Source organism: Pleurodeles waltl, chromosome 6 (genome assembly GCF_031143425.1).
Source record: "Pleurodeles waltl isolate 20211129_DDA chromosome 6, aPleWal1.hap1.20221129, whole genome shotgun sequence".
Lineage (NCBI taxonomy): Eukaryota > Metazoa > Chordata > Amphibia > Caudata > Salamandridae > Pleurodeles > Pleurodeles waltl.
Window position 1 is genome coordinate 1,277,667,187 of NC_090445.1, and position 20,990 is coordinate 1,277,688,176.

At 46.7% G+C, this 20,990-nt stretch overlaps 1 protein-coding gene across 9 annotated transcripts in view; it reads left to right on the forward strand.

The window, feature by feature from the left end:
• CCSER2 (coiled-coil serine rich protein 2) overlaps positions 1–20,990 on the forward strand; it is a 492,874-nt gene that overhangs the window by 162,386 nt on the left and 309,498 nt on the right. For 4 of the 9 annotated variants that reach the window (XM_069240582.1, XM_069240577.1, XM_069240578.1 and 1 more), the window contains exon 3: positions 19,020–19,127. The exons of the other annotated variants lie outside the window; for them this stretch is intronic. In XM_069240582.1, coding sequence (XP_069096683.1) covers positions 19,020–19,127 — 108 coding nt within the window. The remainder of the gene's footprint in view (positions 1–19,019; positions 19,128–20,990) is intronic. 9 annotated transcript variants of the gene reach the window in all.

The window sequence follows — 20,990 nt, forward strand, 5'->3', positions numbered from 1 at the left end:
CCTCATGACCCAAAGTTCATCCCTCATACTGGGATTTACTTGAGGTGCTGTTTGGACACCCTACCGTGTTTTGCTTTGATCCAGAAAGACGTGCACAGCCTGACATCTGTCTTCCCAAAAGATAGTCTTGTGGCTACTTAGTGGGTTTTCACAGAAAGATCCAACAGACATGAAGCTTAACTAGATCCAAGGTATATTTGGGAACCACATGCTCTGATTTTCATGAGGAGCTTTGTGGGGCTTCAACCACAAGAGACTTTCGGGCCTGGATGCTTAGGCATTGCTTGGAGGAGCCTTTCGTATGAGCAGGCTGGGCTATACCCGAGGTGCACTTAGTATCTCAGTAAAATGTAAAACCAAGTTTTATGTGAGGCACACTTTCCAGGTGCATACTGGCTCCTGAATGTTGTGCCTTGAAGGAGTCTTTGTATTGGGCTATTTGGAAACTTTTTCTGCCTTTTTTTCTGGTACAGAGGGGCCATTCCACAAAACATTTGCTCAGCCACTCCTTGTGGCTGTGCACCTTGCCTAGTGTTGTTGTTGTTGTTGTATATGCAGTTGTCCCCACCTAAACCTGGTAGCTTCCCAGAGTGTGTGTGTTTGTGTGTGTTTGTGTGTGTGTGTATATATATATATATATATATATATATATATATATATATATATATATATATATATAAATATTTATACTCACTAAAAAAAAAAAAAAAAAAAAAAATTACAAGGACATTATAGTTAGGTTGATGTTTTGCCCACACAAAACCATATAAATTCAGCAGTTAGAGTTATACTTATGGTTATGCTTATGTTAAGAAACTATAACTCATGGCCTACAAGCACAAGTTACAATTTCTTCCAATAAGTATAATTATAAGCATAACTATAACTGCTGAATTTATATGGTTTTGTGCGGGTAAAACGTCAACAATAATGTCTCTGTAACCTTCGTTTTTTCTTTTCTTCATTGAATTCCTATGTTTTTTAATTTTTTTTTTACATAAAGTCATATATAATTACCGTACTGCCATGCCAACCCAACCACATGTAACCAACACCACGCTGCGCATGGCTTCTGCTGTGTGCAGCTGGGGTCTAATGGGTGAGGGTTCCCCACGCCCCCATTGGACTTTATCTGCGGGTCCATTGCAGATTTACAGGGGGGAGAACCCTCAGTGTATCCATGAGTCAGCCCAAAAAAAAATATTGGGCAATTTTTTGCCCAGGGTGGGTCCCTCAGGGACTTCCATGTGTCCTATGGCATCAGGATAGAGGCATTCTGACTCCTTATGTGTGTGTTTCTTTTCTCCCTGGGGCCTAGCCAGGAAGCAAAATGGCAGCTGCAGTTTTCTTGCCAATCAGGGCCCTGCTTTTTGCCCGGATCTGCGGGTCCCCGTCCCTGGAAATGTATATATTTTTTCTTTTAAGAACTCCAAAACTACTGAACAGATTTACATCAAATTACAAATTACAAAAAAGGCTCTTTCTAGACCAAGATCTACATACAAAATTTGGTGTAATTCTGTAATTCTGTTCAGCGGTTTGGGCATAGTCTTGTCTAAAAACTGCAAAATCCCCTTAGAGATTTAATGGGGAAAAGGCATTTTGGGACCCCCCCTCTGTTTTCTCTTCCAGCACTTGTTGAATCACCCGACACATTCCATGCAGCAGCAAAACAAAAAAATGCTTTGCTTATGGGAAACATTTGTCCTAACTAGAACTAGCACTAGGCAGGTAGTTATAGTTGGGACCTAGTTTCTATAGAAAAAGCTGTTTTTAATTGCCCATATCTTTGGCACCGGTTGACAAATCTTCACACAAGTTTGCGAAACAAATTTGACACTCAAGTTTGCTGCTGACTGGAAAGTTATGGTGTGATCTGTCAAGCGGGGGCCGAGGGGGGAAAAAAAAAGTGGGGGCACGATAAGTGTTGTCTTCATGTTAATTTCCATAGGGATTTTGAACAGGAATAGCGACCGAACCACTGGATGCATATACACCAAATTTGACAGAAAGCTAGCTCTTGGTCGAGAAATAACTTTTTTGTGATTTGTTGTACATCCGTTCAGTAGTTTTCTAGTTATTAAATGAAAAATTAATTTGTATATATAGGGGCAGGGAGTCTCCTCAGATTCGGAGGAAAAGCAAATACCTGATTGGCTGGCCACAACCTGACAGAAAAGTCATGTCTGCCATTTTGTTTCTCGCATTGCCAGGGGGTGAGGAAAAAAAACCCAGTGTAAAAGCATATAAGGGGTTAGGATACAGGTATCCTGACCCCATTGGACACATAGGGGTGGAGGTGGGGGAGGAGTCCCTTGGATACCCCTCATGGGCATAAGGTTGCCCTTTTTTGCGGTGATCTGCAGATTCAAGGATCCTCCTTGGATCCTGGGGAAAAGCAAGGCCCTTATTGGCGTTCTGCAACGTGACACAAATATTAACGTGTGTTAAAATAAACCATAGAAATTCACTGAAAAAAAACAAAGGTTACAGGGACGTTATAGTTAGGCTGACATTTTACCTATACAAAACCATAGAAATTCAGCAGTTATACTTATAGTTATACTTATCTGAAGAAACCATAACTCGTGCCGTAAAGTACTTTTGGGCAACAAATTACAGTTTCTTAACATAAGTATAGATAAAATGTCAACCTAACTATAACGTCCCTGTATCCTTATTTATATTTTTATTTTGCAGTGAATATATCTGTGTATATGTATTTATGTATCTATCTATATATATATATATATATATATATATCTATCAATCATCTGATAGAGACTTCATGAGTTTTTTTGGTGCATAGAGGGATGTCACCGAAGACTTGCTTCAAACCGTGCAATGACAGTCACCGCATGATGTCTGTTTGTGGTGCCTGGAGCGCAACCACGACCCGAAGTCGTGCTCCGGGTGCTGGGCCATGCACCTGAGGCCTTGAGGGAGCAGCCCCTCGAGCTTATGGCAGCCCGGTGCTCGAGGGGAAGGTCTCGAAACTGGTTGTGGAGCCACCACCACTCGTCTTCTTTGGGTCAAGGTAAGAAGTTGTTGACGAGATCCAGTCATTCTTCGACTTCACCCTGGCTGATGCGGCACGGGAGGAGCATTGATCCTTGAGGCCTTCGTCTTCAGAGCCTGCTTCTTGGTCTGCTCCGTGCCACCCCAAGTTTCCGGGAGCCAGTGTGATGCCCTGCCCAATTAAAGGAGTTTTATGAGGCTATGCATCTCATTTTTAGACAGCCCGACCCACTATGGCACCTTCATGCCCAAGGGGTTTGGTCGGGGGGACTTCAGGTTCCACACCAGTGGCTCCAGCCACCGAAGTCCACTCCAGATCCGCTTTCGGATCCACATTGGCGCCGGTCGTACCATCAAGACCTTCCCCGGCGCTGGTTCGATTGTGGACGTCCGTGGTGTCTATTCTACCAGATAGGGGGCACCCTGTGGAACCCTAGAGCCCCCCAATAGTATATGCGGGAGGCGCTCCACACAGACAGAGCCAGTTAACAAATCCTTTTCCCAATTAGGAGTGTCATCACACCACCGGACTGCATACTGTAGTAACCCCGCTAGGTAATATAGGTAGAGGCCTGGCAGTCCCAGACTCCTCCCAGCCAGGTCCAATTTCATTTCAGGAGTTCCATGCGGACTCTGCATCTTTTGCCCGGCCAGACTAGAGATAATAGTAATCTATCCAGATGCCAGAATAATGAGAAAGGAAGCTCACAGAGTGAGTTCTGCATGAAATACAGGTACTGGGGGAGAACGATCATTTTAAGTGCGATTCTACCCATAACCGATAATGGCAGAGAGGTCCAGAATTGAACAGAGGTGCAGAGGCCCTCCAGTACTCTTCCCATGTTTAGAGTAAATTACAGTTGCGGGGAGTTCGTCACTCAACTCCCAAATATGAAAAGGACTCCGTCTCCCAAGACATCCCCAAACAGGGTAGCTTTGGTGTCGCCACCGTCGACAGACCTGCCATCGGGAATAATACAGTTTTGTGCCGATTGATTCGGAGGCCCGATACCTGCCCAAAGATGTCCATCATACCCAACAAGAGGGGGGCCGCGTGCTCTGGGTCTGTGACATACACTAGGGCATCATCATCATCAGCATGCAGTGATATTATATGCGTTCTTGTCCCCACACGGATGCCCCACCTATCCAGCCCAGATCATAGTTGTATGGCCAGAGGCTCCATAGCCAATGCGAACAGCAGTGGCGACAAGGGACACCCCTGCCATGTGCCTCGTTCAATAGTAAAGGACTCCGACACTATCGCCCCCGTACGCACTCTTGCCCGAGGTGCTGTATATAAAAGACACGCCCAGGATAAAAAGACGGGACCTATACCCATCCTACACATCATCTCCCATAAGTATTCCCAGGATAAGGTGTCAAACGCTTTCTCCATATCAAGAGCCCCCAGAGCTGTGGGAAACGTGGAGTCGCGTGTCTCGTGTAGTATATGTGTTAAGCACCATATATTCATAGGAGTCCCCCTCCCCGCTATAAATCCGCATTGATCACCCTGTACCAAATATGTCACCACTCGACTCAAACGAGACGCCAAAACCTTAGCCAACAATTTAACATCCACATTTAGCATGGATAACGGTCTATAGGAGCCCGGGTCGTCCGCCGCCTTCCCAGGTTTCGGTAGCATGACTATCAGTGCTTCCCACATGTTCACCACTCGCCTCATGAAGCATTTCCAGCAGGTACGGCAGAATCACAGCGGGATAAGTTTGGTAAAAAATTGACTGGTAGCCCGTCAGGACCAGCCGCTTTCCCGGACGCCATTCCTCCCAACGCCTCCTCCACATCGTCCAAAGACACCTCCCCTTCCAACACCACCGACTGGGCCTCTGTAAGGCGAGGCAGCCGCAGACCACCCAAGTACTCCCGTATCCGGGTCACACCTACACCACATGGTGTGGCATAAATAGCCCGCAGGTGCGAATTACCCGCAGCTGTCCTAAAAAATGTTCTTTTCTACAGAAGGACCACTGAGCATCTGGATGATAGGAATGGGACGGTCCCGCCGTAGGAGCCAAGCCAACATACGGCCCATACGGTCCCCCTCCTGAAACATCCGCTGCCTATAATCCCGGCGGACATAATTATCCGGTCTATCCCAGAGGTCTACAATTCTGCCACGCACCTCAAGGCAATCCGACTCCGATGCGTTGCCATTATCTATTTGGTGCTGTAAGGCTGCCAATACGTCTTCCTGTTGCGTGAGCTACTGGTCAAAGTGCTTCCTAATACCATACGTTTTACTGAGGCTTTCCCCTCTGATAACTACTTTCAGTGCCTCCCATTCGATGCCTCGGCCCGTAGCCGTACCCCAATTTGTACTAAAACAACCATTCAGCACACCTTGAAGGTCTTGTTTATTTTTGGGATCACCCAGTAGGTCTGGCCGAAGACGTCACGGGGGATCGCAGGCCTGGGTATGTGTCTTTCACATTCCAACAGGAGAGGGGCATGGTCCGATAAGAACCAGACCTGATAAGCAACACGGCGGACGTCAAGCGATCCATCATTGGCAAGGAGGAATAGATCCTGGCGGCTGTAAGCCCCATGGGTGGGCGTGTAACACGAAAATATTCTAGAGGTGGGATACATCTCCCTCCACACATCCACAGTGTAAATTCCTCATAACCATCCGCAATTTGTCAGTCATGTACGGCTTAGTGTTCATCTTTGGTGGGTCCCTATCTAGGATTCCGTCTGGGACACAATTAAAATCACCAGCCCACAAGATGGGCATCCCAGTGTAAGATGTTAATTCCTGTGGAGTGGATGATAGAACCCGCAGCATCAGTGTTAGGGGCATAAACATTGAACAGACAGAGGTCTCTAATACCCCGTGTAAGAATATGTATCTGTCTTGTACGTCCGCTTTTAGGCTTCCTAACGTAAAGGGAGTCCCGAGAGCAATCCAAACAGAGACCCCCTCGCGTAGGAGGAATAGGTCGCTGAATACAACTGCCTCCTCCATTTTTTCTGCACTTTTTGCGCTTCATTTTCTATCAAATGCGTCTCCTGTAGGGGAGCAATATGTACGCCAAGCCGCTTAAGATATGTGTGTATTCTGTAACGCTTCACAAAGGAATTCAATCCTCTAACATTCCATGTAACTGTGTGTCAGGGTACCCACCATATTTAGTTCCACTCCGCCTGGTCCACTACAGTGCTCGACCGCCCCCACCAACACCACCCCCCTTCATGGCGCACGCGCAACCCGTTACCTTCTCAGCAGAAGAATGCCCACAGTGCTCACATTGTCAAAAGCTGAGTACCAACACCAACTGGAACCCACATAACACTCCCTCATACCACCCCGGGTAAACACCACCCACAACTAGTGTCAGCCCAATCGTGTGTGTACCCCGCTATCACTTCTAGTGCCCAGAAGTGGGGAACAACTCCCGCTCGATAGCCAGATTCAGGTCCGGACTACACTGCAACACTCCCAACACTCACTAATCATCTGGCCTGCACAACCACTGTTCCCAAGAAGTGAACTAATAAAGGGGGGGGTTCACAGGCTCACCCTCTGCCAAGGCCCCAGATCAACTACCAACCCAGACCCCCGCATCCCCAGCACCTAAAAGGCAGCAGTAGACAGGAAAAAATAAAGGGACATAGAACCAGAGGAGAGCCAAAAGGGTGAAGACCCAGAGCATCGACCCAGAACCAAAGTACTTGACTTCAACCATAACAAAAGGTCCAATAAATCATTCAGGTGACCTCGGCTTCCCCTTCTGGAGTCAAACCACTCGCAACACAGGGGGATCCAGAGCACGAGGACGCCTCTGATGTGACAGTTTGTACCAACAGTTTAGCCTCCTCACGCTCCTGTCTCCTACACTCAAGACTAAGAGTACTGTCCGAGTGCACAATCACTCGGCTTCCACTGCCGGCACAATGGCGTCTGGTACTTCTGCGCGCTGCAGTACGCACTTCCTCTGCCCCTTGGAGTCTCCCACCACTTTTCCCTCTGCAGGGATTCCGGCGATTCTGTCCCATCATTCCGCTCCAACCAGTCCCACACTGCTTCAGGAGATTGGAAGAAATGTGAACGGCCCGCATGAAGAACCTTCAACTTGTCTGGATACAACAACATATAAGCATAGCCCAGGTCTTTTAGCTTACGCTTAACACCAGTATATGACTGTCGTTGGAGCTGCACAGCCCTGGTGTAGTCAGGGAAAAACGGATAGTGTGATTCTCAAATGTAGTATCTCCATGTTTGCACACCTCCTGCAAGATTGCGTGGTAGTCTCTATAGTTAAGGACCTTGGCTATGATCGTTCGCACAGGGGCTCCCAGCGGCGCCAAGGACCTGGTGTGCACGCTCCACCACAAACACAGCCGACAATGGGGCAGCAGGCAATGATTTACGGATCCAGTCCTCTAGAAAGGCCTCAACATTCGCCCCCTCTACTCCTTCGGGGAAGCCCACTACATGGAGGTTACAGAGTCTCACCTTACCCTCTGCATCCTCGACATGCGCTTCCAGTTTGCCCGTTTTAGCTTCGAGGATGGCACCGATGCCTTTGTGTCCACATCAGACTGCATGCAAGCCACTTTTTGCTCAGTGGCCACCGATCGTTCCACCACTACCCTCAAATCGGCTCTCAGCAGATTCACATCTGCCGCTATGGCCGCAATCTGAGTTTGCGTTGCCCGGCTGGATGACTCAATAGCAGCCAGGATTTGCGTCCCGGTGGGCTCCGCTCCCTTCTCCGATGGGCCAGGGGAATCTTTTTGCAGACTCGCTCCTGCACTCTGCGCTGTGTATTGATCCATCCGTGTTTGCTGCGTCCCTTATTCTCTCTGTCCTTGCCCATGGTGCGCGCTTGATGAGGCGCCTGCTACAAGCTAATACTCCCAATGCTGTGCAGCACACTACCAGGTGCAGCGTAAGTGATTGAGCCTCGTGCCCTCACCATGCACCACAGCCTGGCCCCAACTGCCTCAACGGACCACTACAGGGCAAACACTGGCACAGGCAGTAGCAGCGCAGGCGTCGTCCTCCACTCAATGTGTCAGTCTCACCACCAGCTAGTCCCGCACTCCAGGAGCCGGACAACACCGGGCCACCCATTCGGAACACCGCCACAGAAGGTACCCCCAGAACAAGCTCAGCGACAATCCTCAGCTACCTTCGCACGTTCAGTGCCGCTCCGCCCATCATCAGCAGCCCAAGCGCCCTCCACAGCTGTTCAAGGACCGACACCCTGCAGGATCCAAGTCAGTATGATGGGCCTACAGGAGTGGGCAACTCCAGCTTCATGCAGGGAAGGGTGGGGTGCTGGGGGGGGGGGTGCGGCACCAGGGCACCACTGAGTCCAGATCCTGTAGGCCCCCCGACGGGGTCACACTTTCTAAATTACGCTTCAATCAATCGATTTTGACTGATTTTCAAAACACCCCTGCGATCGCGGCTGCCATCTTGGGGACAGGCGCTCTTCACATGCTTTCCCCTGCGGCACGATCATGGCGCCTTTCACTGGTTGCTGGTGCTCCCCCCCCCCCACTCCAGGGGACTCCAGGACCCATCTGCCGGGTTTGCGGGGGCCCAGGGTGGCAGGATCACAGGAGATACCGAATCCAGGGCTGGGAGTACTCCTCTGGTGCTGCTGGTTGGCTATCTTGCCAGCCACGCCCCCCCACCCGAAGTCTGTGATATTAACTTGACAGCCAGGCTTCCCTCCACCAAAACAGTATACGCCTGTCATTGGCATAAATTTGTGGCATGGTGTACCAGAAATCTGTTGATCCCCTCTCTGCTCCTCTTTCTGAGATTCTTTTGTCCATTCTCTCTTTAGCCCAGCAGGGCTCTGCTTTGGGTACCCTTAAAGGTTATGTTTCAGCCGTTCTCAGGTTGTCTGATCAGCCTTCACTCTTTTAAGCCTCCTGTGAGTCAATTCCTTAAGTGTCTCACCCATTTGTTTCCTCCCATTCCATTTATCATGCTTCAGTGGGACCTCAATCTTGTACTTACATACTTAATGTGTACTCCCTGTGAGCCAATGCAAAATTGTCCCTTATGACTTCTTACTTTTAAAACTGTTTTTCTGGTTGCCATCACTTCTGTTTGCAGAGTGAGTGAGCTTCAGGCTCTGTCTGCTTAGCCCCCATGTTTGTCTGTGCACTCTGTCAAAGTGGTGTTACGCATTAAGGCTTCATTTCTTCCTTCCCAAAATCGTTACACCTTTTCATGTAGGCCAGTCCATCACATTCCCAATTTTTTTGCACCTCCACATCCTTCTCAATAATAGGAGAGACTCCACCGCCTGGATCCAAAAGGAGCGTTTGCATTCTTTCTCAATCGTACTGAAGATTTCCGGGTGAACGATCGACTCTTTGTTGGATATGTAGGTGTGAAAAAAGGGATGGCGGTGCAAAAACATACCATCTCACGGTGGGTACTTCTTTGCATTAAAATGTGCTACGCTTTGGCCAAGATGCAACCCCTGGAGGGCTTGCGCGCTCATTCCACCAGAGCAACTGCCACAGCGTTGGCACGCTGAGTTCCTTCCCTGGATATCTGCCAGGCAGAAACGTGAGCCTCCCTGCACACGTTTGCTAAACATTACTGCCCGGACAGTCTGGTCCGTAGGGATGGCTACTTTGGTTGTTCGGTCCTGCAGGACTTTCTAGTATGATCTTGGTTCGCAGCCCAGCTCAGAGGATGGCATTGCTTGAGTATCTATTCTAAGGGAAGTAATCTGCAACTAGAAGTTTCTATCATATGTACAAGTTACTTACCTTTGGTAACGATATATCTGGTAGAGAGATATTTTAGTTGCAGATTCCTTACCAACCCACCCATCCGTCTCACTTGTGAACTGATTTCTAGGGACAGTGCTTCCCCATTCAAGGCCTTAGCTCTGGCGCACCAATTTCAGTTTTCTTTGCGGCTCTACGCTTTGGCATTGAAAATTGTGCAAAGAAACTGACGTCACTGTGCTGAGGCGGCGTCTACATACTACTTCTGGCATCATCATGGCGACTACAACGCCCGTGGAGTCGACCGGCGCCACCTACCAATGCGCAAGACTATTGCTCAAAGAAAAAAATCTCCGGATCCAGTCTGACGCCTGGGGGAAAATTCTAAGGTAAGGAATCTGCAACTAGAATATGTCTCTAACATATATATCCTTACTGAAAATAAGTAACTTGTACTTTACTGTTACAAACTGGTCTCCGTATATGTTTGAACTGTAAATTAAGAATGGTAATCGCAGGTGCATCACAACACGTGTATGTGCTGGTAATTTTGAAACCATGGAAAATGCGTTTTCACAATTCCAAGATGGCTCCCATATGTGTACCCAAGCATTGTCATACACTGCTAGCCATTTTTAATTTACAGTTTCAGCATGTTCGATGACCATTTAACATTAGTATATTAAATATGGAAGGAAGGTGTAGAATTCTATATGTATGCAAAACAAATAAAAATCCCGTAGTCAATGTTCAATTTGAACTGAAATGGCCGATCTGCCACTAAGGAGGACCAGAAACAGCTAACATTAATGACCTCCAAAGGGGAGCAACCCTTGCCAAAGGGGCCGCTCCCCAAAAACAACATAAATTTACAAAAAAAAATCCCTGGTGCCTAGTGGTTTCTAGCCGCCCCCCCCCCCCCCCATCACCGGGGGAAGATGGGCCTAACATAAAGAGACCAATCGGCCCCCAGGGGGGACAGAAACGGCTGAAATTAATGTACTTCAAAGGGGAGTGACCCTTGTCCAGGGAGCCTCCCCTCAAACGAAAAATAAACTTCCAGTACGTAAACCCTGATGCCTAGTGGTTTCTGTCCCCCTTGGCGCAGTTATGCTTAAAATAAAGAGGCCAATGTGGTGCAACGGGGGCCGAAACAGCCTAAATACATTGCCCCCATTGGGGAGGGGCCCTTGCTCAAGGGACAGCCCTCAAAAATCTTAATATTGTGTGAAAATATTCCCTGGCGTCTAGTGGTTTCAGCTCCCCCCCACTTGGGGGCAGATTTGTGCAAAAAATGGCCAATTTGCCCCCAAGGGGTCAGAAACGGCTAACATAGTGCCCCCCCCCAAAGGTAAGGGGCACTTTCCCAGGGGGCTGCTCGTAAACAAAGTCACCAAAAGTACAACAAAAAAAATCCCTGATGTTTAGTGAGCATTCCTGCTGCTCGATCATGGTGCATTTGTGCAGCAGGAATGCTCAAAGAGACATCGGAGAAAAGGAAAACCCTTTCCTTTCCCGCGATGCCGGCTTAATAAACAAAAACAGAGAGAAACTCCCCTTTCTCGCTGCGCTGGAAGCAAAATGGCTTCCAGCGTGGTGGGGGCGACCTCAATGATGTCAGTGTGCAGTGTGCGCTGACATCATTAGATGCCGTGGGGAGGTCAGGGGTGACAGCAGAAGAACCTTATTGCCATCCCTACTGGTGACCTGTAGGGAGGAATCCCACGGGGGCGTCTGAGGCACACGTCAGCTGCGGTGTCGGGCGGTCTGCGGCCGTCCATGGCACCTAAGAGGTTAAATCCGATCAATCCGCCCTACTCCAATCCAGTCCACCCCACCATGATCCGCTCCAGTTCTAAACAGTCTGCCCCACTTCAGTCCATAACAATCTGCCCCACTCTTATCTGTCCCACTCCAATACAAAGCTATCTGCATACTCATTCCGAAACAATCTGCCCCACTTAAATGCAAAACAATCTCCCCCACTACACAACAATCTGCCCCACTCTATTCCACCCTACTTCAATCCAAAACAGTCTGTCCCACTCCAACATGCCCCACTCCAATCCTATATCAATCAACTTAATTTGGTAGAGTTTATCTTGGGCATAGTGTATAATCTACCCCACTCCAATTGGAAACAATCCGCGCCAGTTCAGCCCACCAAATCCACTTCAGTCCACCCCACTTCACTTCAGTCCACCCCACTCTAGTCCAGTCCACCCCACTCCACTCCATCCACTCAACCCCAGTCCAACCCACTCCACCGCCACTCCAATCCTCCATCAGTCCAGTCCAATTCACCCCACTCAAAACCACCCAATCAAGTCCACTCCACTCTGCCCCACCCTAGTCCTATTGCCCCACTCCAAACCACCTCAACCCCACTACATTCAGTCTAACCCACTCTGCTACATTATGCCCCACTCTACTCCAGTCCACCCCACTATCTCAGTCCCCTCCACATCACCCTAATCCACCCATTGCACCCCACAACACTCTTGATCACTGAATAATTGAACTCTTCCCTCCTGTCCTCTGCTCATCTGACACTCTGCTCCCCCTACTTTACTCTACAACACTGTGCTTCTCCACCACACTCTGACACTCCATGCCACTAACTTTTAGCCATGCTGAACAGCAGCCACACAGAAGTACAGCATGACAAAAACACATTGCCAAAGCTAATAGCTCTTGTATAGGCAAGACCTATTGGCTTTGCCATTGCTTGTTTAACTTGTTAATGCAGTGGCTTCTTCCATCACAAGACTCAATAGTTTTGTAAAGAGAGTTACTACAGGTGAGTAACGATTCCTGTTTTTTTGTAGTAGGATTTTCTCTACTACAGGCAGGAGAGCATGTTATTTCCTTTCTTTTGGAGCGGAGGTTTACTGAGTTGATAGGTATGAAACTCTTTCAGTTTTTTTTGTATGTGTTCAGTCACCAAACAGCTCAGCCATCCAAGAACTATAGTGTGTGTTTAGTGTGCTCTTCTTTTAGTGGAAGATTGGATTTTCCATTGAACACATCTGTTTTAAACAATACACAAGATGTCTTTTAGCTGTTTTGTGAATACAAAACTGTCAGTTTTTTTTTCTTCTGATGGATACATCTACCTGTGGATTCATCACCTTTTTAATACTCCCAATGCACCAGCATTCAACAGAAATTTTTTCTTTCTAGCTCTCCACGTCGACGAGAACATCACAGTGGAACACACGCAACTGCATCTGACCTCATCCGAGCCATAAGAAGTCCTTGCCGGAGTGCTGACGTCAGTTCCCTTTTTTCTGCGCCTTTGGTGCTAATGTTTTTTCTACCTCTCCAGGTATTGCACTGTACAGAGGAAGCTTCTTTTCAGAGTTTTCTTTGGGTTACAATGTCTTCGTCGAAGAAGTCAGACTTTAAACCTTGTAAAGAGTGTGGAGATCATATGTTGGTCACTGACCTGCACGAGAATTGCCTCTGGTACCTGAGTTCCGATCATAATGTTGGGGGATGCTCTTTTTGCCAGAGTATTAATCCAAAGACACTGAAGGAAAGGGAGGCAAAGCAGTCCCGGGCAAAGGCTAAAAAGAAAAGCAGCGCAGTCGAAGATCCAGGCTTCGATAGGAGTGGTCATCCCACGGGTCCTTGAAGTGCATAAGAAGCAGTGTCAACAGAGCTCCGGGCATTGCTTTTCCCGAGATGCTAGCCAGAGATCTTTGTCGCTGGCTTTGAAGTCTCCAGCCCGGTCAACCTGGGAGGCGAGTCCCACCTCATCACCTCCACAACCAAAGCCATCTGAGATGACACTGGTGCCGTCTTTGGTTGAGATCTTGGCGTCGCCTGCCCTGCCTCAGGAGGAATATCCAGTTTTTTGGCTCCTGGGACGGATCAATCTATTTTCTTAAATGCTGTGTTTAGCTTTTTCAACAGGGCGATGGCCCCTGCCAGAGCGCCTGTGGGCCCCATGTGTCCTTCGGCCCTTGATCCAGAAGACTTCCTGGTGCAGTATAAACAGGCTCCTTTCTTGCTTTTTCTGCCACGGCTCCATCACCTTCAGAGATGATGACGCAGATACCGACATCAGATAAAGCTCATCCGGCGTCGACTCACTGTATTCCTCTTCAGAGTAATATCCTGGCGCCGGCTCCTTCTTTACCGACACCACAAAAGACATCTTCGACAACGGCGCACTCGCTATTATTGTCGTGGCTGGAGTCTAGAAGGGAAGCCTAGAGGCTCTTGGAGGAGCAACAATACTGGGCGGAACCACAAGACCTTGAGGAAGGAGAGATTCCATTACCTTCTGAGGGCTTTGAAGGTACGGAGGTGGCTGGTGGACTGTATATGTCTCTGGAGTGGGAGTTATCACCTGGGGGTATTCCACTTCCGGAGGTACCTAGTTACCATGGAGTGATTAGGAAGGCAGCTGAACGTTTGGATTTGCCATTACCCACATCAGAGTTGAAGTCTAACATCTTGACTGAGGTTCTTCACTTCTCATGTGCTACATCAAAACCTCTGTGCTCTTTAATGAGGCATTGGCTTAGTCAGTCCTGGGCCTGTGGCAGAAACCTGTGACTACTCCGACTGTTTCTAAAGTAATTGTCAGGAAATATGGGGCTGTACCAGGTGACCAGCATTGTTTTAGTCGACATCCGACACCTGAAAGTATGGTGGTCCAGGCTTCTTGTTCTTCAAAGGCTTCTCCTGGTTCCTTCCCTACGACTTTGGTGGATAGAGAATCAAAGCGTATGGAACAATCTGCTAAGAAGATCTTTCCCTCATGTAGCATGGCATTAAAATCAGTAAATGCCACATGTATGTTGGGCAGATATATCAATGTGTTATTGGACTCGGCCAAGGAGGTTGTTCCCAAACTACCGCAGGATGTGCAGGAACATTTTAAGGAGTTGCAGCAGGATAGTCAAGCTGCAGCTATGCAGGTCAATCAATCTGGCCTAGATACAGCAGACTCTGTTGCCAGAGCCATGACGGTGGCGACCAGAAGGCATGCATGGCTGATGTACAGTCCACCTTAAGGGACCTCGCTTTTAATGGGTCCAGATTGTTTGGAGACAAGGCTGACTCATCTTTGAAAAGGTACAAGGAGAGTAAAGCCACTGCTAAGTCTTTGGGACGTCAGACATTCTCCTTGTCTCATAGACCTTTCCGTAGGTTTAACAACTTTGACCACTGCTCCTCCTTTCATGGGAGGCAGCAGTTCCTGGGTCAACAGTCTGCCAACCCCTTCTGGAAGTCCTACAGAGGTTGTGGGAGACTTTGGCAGCATGGTGCCATCCAGCAGCCCTCCCCCTCTTCCAGTTCATCATCAGCGGGGAACCTTTCAGGAAAGCAGCCCTAGTTCTCTTCCCTTTCGTCAGCATGTGTTTCCCGAAGGGGGGAGGTTAATTCATTGTCTCCAAGAGTGGGAGCCAATAACATCAGACTCTTGGGTGTTACCCATTGTAGGAAATGGGTATGCCCTTCGCTTTTGGGAGTTAATCTCTCTCCACCCTCCCCAGTATACTTTTTGTTCAGAAGATCTGCTGTTGCTTCAGCACGAGGTACAAAATCTGCTTTTAGAGGGTGCAGTAGAGTTGGTTCTGGCGGAGGAAAAGGGTCAGGGATGCTACTCAAGATATTTCCTCATCCCCAAGAAAGATGGTCATTTGCTGCCCATCCTGGACCTGAGGATTTTGAATTGGTTCCTGAAACAGGATAAAATCAAGATGCTGACCCTAGCTCAGGTGCTTCTTCCGCTGGACAAGGAAGATTGGGTGGTTTCTATCAACTGGCAGGATGCGTAATTTCACATCTCCCATTCTGCAGTCACACAAAGTATCTCAGGTTCATGGTAGGGACACAGCACTACCAGTTTGCGGTCCTTCCTTTTCGTCTTGCTGCCGCACCTCGAGTCTTCACAAAGGTGATGGCTGTGGTTGCAGCGCATCTCAGAAGGAGAGGAATATCGGTATTTCTTTACCTGGGAGATTGGTTGATCACAGCCAAGTCTCCAGAGTTGGTGCTGCATCATTTGCAGGTAACAACGCAGTTGTTGTTCAACCTGGGCGTTTTGTTAAATGTGCCCAAGTCTCACCTCGAGCCCTCGCAGTGTCTCCTGTTCATGGGGGCAATACTGGACACAACATTGAATCATGCCTACCCTCCTCCTCAGAGGATTCAGGCAATGATTCCGATGTTTCAGGATGGACCGGTTGTTCCAGTCCTAAAGGTCATACACCTGCTCGGCCTGTTTGTTTCCAGAATTTTGTTGGTCACTCATGCACAATGGCACATGAGGGCTCTCCAGTGGTGCCTCAGCAAGCAGTGGTTTTAACACAATTGAGATCTCAAGGAGTCTGTAAGGATCTCCAGGAGCACTTCAACAGATCTGCATTGGTGGTCTGTGGACAGAAACCTAACACAAGGGAGACCGTTTTGCCTACCACCTCAGGTGATCGCAGTCCCCTCGAATGCTTAGACTCTAGGGTGGGGAGCACATCTGGGAGATCTGGAGATCAAGGGTCTTTGGTCTCTGGAAAAAGAGAGATTTCATATCCATCTGTTAGAGATGCGGGTGATAAGCCTGGCTCTCAAGGCCTTTCTTACCTTCCTTTTGCAGTCAGTCGGTTCAAGTCTTGACTGACAACACTACCGCAGTGTGGTAAATCGGCAAACTGAGAGGAGTAGGATTGTATCTTCTCTACAGACAGGCTCTGTGACTTTGGTCCTCGACTCAGGGCTATCAGATTTGAATAGTAGCAAACCATTTGGCCGGAGTTCTCAACATATGTTCAGGCAGCCTCAGCTGGCACTTTTCAGCTGTCCACGAGTGGCGACTCCATCCAGAGGTGGTTCTTTATGTCTGCCATTTATGGGGGACGCCTCAGATAGATCTGTTTGCCACTTGTGAGAACGCACACTGCCCGTCTTAGGGATGCATTTCAGTTGAGCTGGAGCAACCGGCTGCTTTACACGTTTCCTCCCATACTCTTGATTCCTCAGGTTCTGAGGAAGATTCTCCAAGACCGAGCCCAAGTCATATTAATAGCCCCGGATTGGTCAAGAAAGGTGTGGTGCACACACCTCCTTCACCTCTCACTGTGCCCTCTGCTCTCTCTCTCTCTAACAGGGCAGACCTCCTCTCGCAGTCGCAGGTTCCACATCCCCACCTCCAGAGCCTACACCTACATGCCTGGAGATTGAAAGGGGCAATCTGAATTCCTTTTCTCTTCCTCCAGAAGTGGTGGATGTTATATTATAGGCAAGGCAACACTACACCAAAACTGTCTATGCTGAAAGATGGGGCCAAGTTTGTTAAATGGTGTGAGGAGAGGCATGTTGATCCTTTAAAGGCCCATTTGTTCAATGTTTTACAATTTGCTCTCTTTGGCTTAGCAAGGTTGCGCATTGCGACAATGAAGGGCTATCAGTCTGCACTGTCAGCATTTATTTGTTTACCTGATCAACCCTCTTTATTTAAGTCCCCATAGTTCTTACTTTTCTTGAGGGTTTGACTAATAGGTTTCCTCCCACTCAGTTTAAAATACCTTTATGGGATTTAGTTTTAGTTTAAACATATCTGATGGGTACACCGTTTGAACAATTGCATAGTTGCCCGTTGAGACTCCTTGCATTTAAAACTGTTTTTTCTCATAGCGATCATGTTAGCTTGGTGTGTTAGTGAGAGTAAAACCCCTGTTTACCATTCTTCATGCCAGCAAGGTAGTTTTGAGAACCAGGGTGGCTTTCCAGCCAAAGGTGGTGACTCCTTTCCATTTGGGGCAGTCTGACACCCTGCCATTATTTTTACTCTCCTCCCCACCCCTCTAAGGAGGAGGAAAGGCTACACCGCCTGAATCCAAAAAGAGCATTGATCGTTTTAACGTGGACAGGAGAAGAGAGTTTAAATCGGACGATCAGCTCTTCATTGGCTAGGTGGGCAAGATGAAGGGCAAGGCGGTCCACGAAAGAACTATATCAATGTGGGTCATTCTTTGCATCAAAATTTGTTATGCACTGGCAAAGAAGGGTCCTCCCGAGGGTATTGGAGCTCCTTTGACCTGAGCAAAGTCTTCTACTTCTGCTTTTGGCTAGGGGTGTACCGGTTACTGAGAGCTGTAAGGCGGCAACTTGGAATTCCCTCCACACTTTTGCAAAACATTACTGCTTGGACTCCGAAATGGGGAGGGAAGGGCATTTTGCCCGTTCTGTGCTGCAGGACTTCTTGGTATAGCCAGACAGGCACCCACCTCTGAGTGTGGGACTGCTTTGGGATTCTTTTCAAAAGGTGGGGAATCCACAGGTAGATGTATCCAGCAGAAGAACAAGTTACATGCCTTCGGTAACGCTTTTTCTGGTGGATACAGTATCTACTTGTGGATTCCTCACTGTCCCACCTGCCTCCCCGTTGCCTGTCTGGTTAAGCCAAAAACTAAATTGGCTGTATATAATAGTATTTATATATATATATATATATATATATATATATATATATATATATATATATATATATATATATATATATATATATATATATATATATATAGATATATATATTTCTGGCAAGTGGAAGATACAAAATGTATGTTTATATATGGATGTATATATATATAAAAATCCTTGTATTGAGTAAGCACATGTTGTGCTTGTGATGTTGGTGGTCAGCCGTTTGCATCAATGTCACGGTAAAAAAAAAAAAAAAAAATGACACTGATGTCAGATTGCTGGCCAGGACTTCCTATGGCTCCAATGACGAGTCGCGTGCGGAGCGGTTCCATTGTGATGTCCTCGTTGACATGGAGATCAAAGAAGAAAACTTTCCCATTGTATGCTGATGCATCGGTAGTACTCAAAAGATGAGAAAGCTACAGTTGGATACTGTATCCACCAGAAAAAGCGTTACTGAAGGTAAGTAACTTGTTATTTAACCAGAAGTGCATGTTTTCCAGTATTGTGGTCTCAATTTTGTATACATCCAAATGAAAAGAACAATCACAACGTTTTTCTCTACAAGAGTTATATATTTCACTATTTATTTCACCAATGTGATGTTTTATCAGTATTCTATGTGACCAGCATTGTATTGTTTACTGCTCACTTGGTTATGTTATGGACAGCTGGACTTTTATTATACAACATCTGAATCAATATTTTTTGTTTAAAGTAGCTTAGAAACCCATTTTAGCTTTAGTAGTAAATTCATGGACACCTGTGTTGTTGCTTAGATTTTAGCATCGTCAAATCAGATCACAACATGATAGTTTTGCTCCTCCACACAGAGAGGACTATGCAGGCAGGGGATATGGAGGATGGAAAGACGCAAAAGAGTACAAGTACTTCAGAAGAAACCACTTGTTTAGCCGAGCATGAGGCACTGCGTATTGCGAGTGAGTCATTTGCTGCCTCTGTGCTTACGTTAGTTTTGTCAGTTGTTCAGTTTTAACTTAATATGAAACTACATGGTTCCTAATGCTGCTTCTTACATGTTGGTAGACCTTTAAAGTTTAAGTTGATATTTTACTTTAAATATTTTCTGTATATTACCTCTGTCAGATTGTCACAGGTCTAAAGATGGTCAAACCTTCTATGATCAGGAATTTAGTATTTTATTGGAGAGAAATGGGCTAGCATAATTTGAGTAGTTTTTCAATTACTGCAGCAACAAATTTCAGATAGAGAATCTCAAAAAGAATATGAATTCTGAGCTCTCTGAATTAATACATGTGAAGAGTCCACCTAATTGCACATGCTGCTGGTAACAGTACTGACCAAATAGCACTACAAAAAGAGACCAGCATTTGCAATGCATTAGGTACTACAATTGCTTGAGTTAGAGCTGTTGGCATCTAAATTCATATCTGGACTTTTCTTGTCACATAAATTGGTCAACCCTCCCTCATAAGTTTGTCTTTTCCTGTCATATAATTCCGTGGCTCTGCATAAAACTAAAGCACTTCCATTTAGATTCTTCTTCTGTATACAGCAAAAAATGAAAATGTTGCCATTTAGCATCCTAATTTAAATCTGCCACGCTAATTCCAGTAGAATACCACTTTTACCACCCCACCATCAGAGGTGCTGGCTGGCTGGCTAACACAATTCTCCACAAAAAAGACGCAAGACAGCCACAGAGGAGAAATAAACTAGAAGGGCCACCCAAACATATCAAGAGTGTTCAAGCAGTCATAGTGTAATAAGGATGTTATGTTGGTCTGAATCATGGTGTATTAAGGATGTTATGTTGGTCTGAATCATGGTCCTAATTGTAATGAGGGGAGCTTATTAAACATATACAATTATCATATAAACCTTTATCAGAAATAAACTTTTGGTATTAGACTGTAATGCTTTAAACAGCCCCTAGAGGGCACTATAATAAAAATATCATTTGTAAGAAACATGGTCATGTAACCTTATAGTTAGCCCCTAGAAGTCATAAACACATAAAAAAAACTGGTGAAAGTAATGCAGTGTAACCATATACTTAGCCCCTAGAGGGCGTTTATAGGGCTAGCAGGCCTACTGCACTGATATTGCAAACAAGGCCTTTAAAAAAAAAAAAAAATCTCCCAGCTGTGAAACCAAAAGTTCTAGCCATGAGCAAATTTACAAGAAACTGAACGGTGGAAGTTGTTATTATTTTGAGGTCCCCACTACCCTGGAGTGGGGACCCAGAGATGATGTAGACAGAACGTTTTGAAGGTGGTCCCATTGTCCCAGGGCCACCACAGGTTGAGTTATGAGCAAAAAGTTTTGTAAAAGTAATGGCCTGCAAAGTATTATGGGGCAAGTTTCCATGCCATGAATATTTTAGTATCTTCATATGACTGTAATGCTTAAAACAGCCCCTAAAAGGCACCACAATGAAAATAGCATTTGTAAGAAACATGGTCGTGTAACTATATAGTTGTTCCCTAGAGGGCATAATCACACAAAAAGAAAATGGCAATAAATAATGCAGTGTTACCATATATTAAGCCCCTAGAGGATATAGTGCATTACACATTTTCAGTGTTAGCAGCCCTATAATAATAATATTACAAATAAGGCCCTTACCACACAGGCTATTACCAGCTGTAAAACAAAGGTTCCTGCCAAGAATGTGCTTAAAAAGAAACTGAATGGTGGGAGGGGTTATTATTTTGGGGTCCCCATTAACCTAGTATGGGGTTCCAGAGATGACATAGACAGAAAGAGTGTGTTGTTCTAAATGTTTTGGTGGTGGTCCCATTGTCCTAGGACCACCATCG